The sequence below is a fragment of the Hypomesus transpacificus genome, chromosome 2 (assembly GCF_021917145.1).
Source record: "Hypomesus transpacificus isolate Combined female chromosome 2, fHypTra1, whole genome shotgun sequence".
Taxonomy (NCBI): domain Eukaryota; kingdom Metazoa; phylum Chordata; class Actinopteri; order Osmeriformes; family Osmeridae; genus Hypomesus; species Hypomesus transpacificus.
The window spans coordinates 9,747,691-9,752,186 of NC_061061.1; the positions used below are offsets into that span (position 1 = coordinate 9,747,691).

Genomic DNA, 4,496 nt, shown 5'->3' on the forward strand with positions numbered 1-4,496 from the left:
CCTTTATTACTCATTTTAAAACTATTTGATAAATTTAATATAAAAACATCATAGAATGTAAAGTAAAGTAACAGCTAGCTGGCGTCAGTTTTACTTGTAAAATGCATAGATAATGTTTAACAGTAAAATCTCAATTTAGCTTGCACCTAACATATTTGAGTGTGCTAATATTAGCAATAATGTCAGCTAGTTCGAGGTTATGCATATAGGCTAACCATTAAATTAGCAGCACATTTCCCATATTTAACAATGATTAAACATGGACTTACCTGAAAGTGATGCATGGGCATCATCTCGCAGTTTCTTTCTCTTTCTTTTTTCTGCCCCTGACTCCTCTTGTCTTTTTTAGGCAATTTTCGAACAATTGACCTAGCCTACTGTCAAAGTTCGTCAGGCCACTGATAGGAAAGGGCACCCACGGAGAGCTTGGGAAGTTGAGTACGTGTTTGTTTTTTTTTGGGGGGGGGGGGCACCATCGTAACTCTTTTTGAGTAATTTAATATATCTCTTGTTCTGCCTATTTTGTGATATACATGCCTAACAGGTGGCTAATATTTCTATACTGAAATAATATTGGCATTATAATTATTATAACTATGATGATTGTTCAGTTGGCAATTTTTGGGTGCCCCCTCAAGACTCGGTGCCCTACGCACAGCGCGTAGTGCGCGTTATGGGAGCGGCGGCACTGCTGCTGCTGTGCCCGGCTGTGCCCGCTGGTGCCCCCGTTATTTAGAAACATGTATTACCAGTAGCAGCTCAAAACCATATAATTTACAGGTTTTCTTCATAAAGTAATACAATTCATATTGAGTAGAATTAAGTTCAAATTTCTCAAGTGGCCCTTCAGGAAAATGAAGGGCCCACCCCTGATGTAGATGAACTCATAGACATAATAAAGATATTATTTTCTTTATTATGTCTATGGATGAATTCGCTGTTGGCCGCCAACGGCAGGAAATGGAGGAGGGGTGCTGGCGGTTTGGGCGGGGGGGATCTCCAGCAGGGTCTTTTCCAGCTGCTTGCGCAGGGCCAGCTTGGCGGCCGCCTGACTGCTGGCCGTGTCGGCCATGGACGCCGCCGCCGCCGCCCCCCCGGGGCTGTGCAGGGAGGAGGGGCTGACCGCCCCCACCCCCGTTACTCCCGCGGTGCTGCCCACCACCTGCATGTGGGCCAGGTTCATGTATATGGCGGAGGAGGACGTGGCAGAGGAACGCTGGGAGGCCCCCACCTGCTGGTTGGAGGACTGGAATTACATACAGAAAACCAGACACTTGATTTAGAGCAGGGGTGTTCAACCCTGGTCCTTGGGGTCTGCTGTCCTGTTTGTTTTAAATGTTTCCCTGCTCAAACACACCTGATTCAAATTAATGTGTCGTTATCAGGCTTCCACAGAGCTTCATACCAACACATTAATTTGAATCAGGTGTGTTGGAGCAGGGATTTACTTAGTGCACAATAAAGTTCATATTGTTCCAACTGATTTAGTTTTTCAAATATACATTACCCTAAAGCACAGATAGCATCAAACCGAGAAAACGAGTTTGCTACGATCCAGGAGGAGAAAACACTACCAACAGGCGAGGAAGCCTCCAAAAGATGCCTTGGCAAAGTGACTTGCCTGCTGGAAGCTCACGGCACAACCACTGAAAGACACAGAAGCACTGGATTAAGTGCCACAAAAAATATTTGTTTTACATTTGTACTTTGCAATTTTGTTCAGGTTCATTTCATTTGTAACATTTATATGCATTCACATGGTGCGGCATGCAATACACTGCAATCAGACAACATAGGCCTACATAAATGATATCACCAGAAGTTGAGAGCAAAGTTCACAGACTATATGAGCAGTCATGTGAACATCAATGATAAATGATCAACTTTTATCAGCTTCAAACGAGGAAGTCCAACAACCCAACTCAGACCACACCAGAAAGACCAGCTCGTCCTTACAACAACCGACTCTCCACTGTAAAGATGTCTAGCTCTGTATCAACAACCACTGTCATCACCCATGTCCACCCTAATGAGAACGGCTTGGGGATGGGGGCCTATCCTCCCACCTGTATGGGTCGGGTAGGACCTGTGGTGTCGTCTGTGATGGAGAAGTTCCGTGAGGGACATCCTAAGGCTCTGGGGGTAGGACTTTATTGTACAAAGTGTATGTAAGATAAATATATGTAATCAAAACAAAGCGATAGTGAAGAATGTTTCATAGTACAGAGGGGTGTATGGTTACATCATTGTGTACACATTTATCTTATGCTCTGTTAAATAGTCACTGTCTGACTGTTTTTGCTCTGTTTTGCCTTCAGACAGTACAAATCATGGTTGGCGCCATTACATTTTTGATTGGAATCGTGATGGCTGTTGGTGAGTTGAGTTTTGGAGGAGCAAGTGGTATATTCGTCTGGGGCAGCATCATTGTAAGTGCACTTATTCCTTTTGTTCCTTTTTGGTCGTCATTGTGCAGTACTAGTGTGGATTTCAGTTCACTTTTAAAGTTCTGTTGTGTCACCGTTGAAACAATGAATTGAACTTAAATGAATTGCGCGCATCATTCTTTTTTGGGGACGCAAGACTCCACCTTCCTTTCCTCCACCCACTACTACACCCACGCAGCAGCACACACAAATTGGGCCACGTCCGATAAGGCATCTTTAGAAGACGCACGGATGCGCCATACTCACCCCGGTTGGTGTATGATCAGTGCTGCTGCCGCCCTCCACTATCCCCTTCTCCCCCTTGCTGTCTGTCTGTTCTATCCTGCTGGGGGATTATATTTCTATTGGTCTAGTGCCTCCCTTAGATCATACACCCCACCAAAGTCAAACCTACATGTCCATGTCATGTAAAAATAAATGCTCAAATCTAATACGTGACTGTCTTAACTGAAATGTCTATTTTTTTTTGTGCATCATAGAGTGTACTTGAGTATAAAGTTCATAGTGTTGCATAACAAATCTAATTGATTTAAATTTACATCAACTTTGTGTGTACAGGAAACTACTACTGAGCTAAATATATTTTTCTCTCTCAGTACATAATTGCTGGCTCTCTCACCATTGCAGCTGAAAAATCCTTGAACAAGTGCCTGGTTAGTAATGTTGAGCTTCCTTAATGTCCAGTCTAGTGTTTAGGAGTATCTTATATATATATATATATATATATATATATATATAGATTTAAAGTAAGAAATCCTTTAACCCTGCTTTTTATCTCTCCCTCAGGTGAAGGCTTCGTTGGGAATGAACGTTGTTGCCACAGTGACTTCAGGCCTAGGCACCGTTTTCTACTCTTTAGATGCTGCTGGTGTATCTCACTATTGTTACTTTTACCATGACATTGACTACGGACTATGTATGGTATGACCATATATATATATATATATATATATATATATTCCTTTTTTAATTTGAGATATTTATGGAATTTAAGTAACAGTATGTATACTGATAACAATTAAAATGGTCAATTAAAGGTCTAGTGTTGTAAGTAGTAAGACCTCTCAGTCACTTCAGTCAAACAAGTGTAGCTGACCCAGGGTCATGCTATCATAAAAGTCTGCCTAATTGCTGTGGGCTATTAGTTGACAATAGTAGATAGCTACTACAGAAACAGTATCCGGAGTGAAAATCTTCACAAAATGTTTCAATTTTGTGTCTTCACAGGCGCAACATCAGGGAATGTCTGGCGTCAACTTACTTTTCTCTTTGCTGGAGATGACGGTCACCATCAGTGTCTCAGCATTTGCCTGCAAAGCTGTCTGTCATCCCCCCCCTGAAGTAGGCGGAAGCATTGAAAACAATGTGGGATTGGTCAAAATGCCGTCCAGTGCTGACAGCTGGTTGGCCACTGCAGGGGACGGTGAAACAAGATGCACCTTAACAATGACATTTCTTAATTTGTCTTGTAGCAGGTGTTCATCGTTGGCAGTCACTTACCTCAAGGTGGCCCTGTACCTTCACAGACAACATTCAACATCCCACCAAATAGCTATGAGATAGGAAGTCTAACACTGCTTTTCCCCCATTTCTACACCAGGGGTCTCTGCATCAAAACCTAAGTTACAAAGGGGATGCAGACAATACTAACCAAAACCCCAAAATGCTTCCTCTCAGAAATAAAAATTAATGTTCAACTTCATAAGAATCAATAGGTTATTCTTGATAAATTATGTCTTCTCATATCTTCTTTTGTTGCTACAGACTTTGAGGACCCCAACAAGAGCAGAAGAGGGATTGCCTGCCTACGACAACAACAGACCCCCCAGTATAGTCCGGCTATGATTCCTTGAGGCTCTTAACCGTGGCTGCTAGCTTGGCTTCTAGGTTCTCTTTCCACTGGTTAGAGGGAAATTATACTGACTGTATGATGCTTTACCCTGTCATTTTTTCTCTCTCTCCTTGTAGTTGAAACTCTGGCAATTATCCTACCAAAATTAGCTTAGCATAAATGAATGATGTAACTATTATTGTGTGGAATTTAAATCA

The 4,496-nt window shown here is 42.3% G+C and overlaps 1 protein-coding gene across 1 annotated transcript; it reads left to right on the forward strand.

The window, feature by feature from the left end:
• Nucleotides 1–1,963: 1,963 nt before the first annotated feature.
• On the forward strand, nt 1,964–4,496 carry LOC124472673 (membrane-spanning 4-domains subfamily A member 4A-like). The gene is given in 8 exon segments (XM_047027647.1): nt 1,964–2,142; nt 2,319–2,429; nt 3,044–3,100; nt 3,234–3,368; nt 3,675–3,788; nt 3,920–4,004; nt 4,210–4,272; nt 4,275–4,496. Coding segments are annotated over 8 exon segments (753 nt in total). The 5' UTR covers nt 1,964–1,980; the 3' UTR covers nt 4,301–4,496.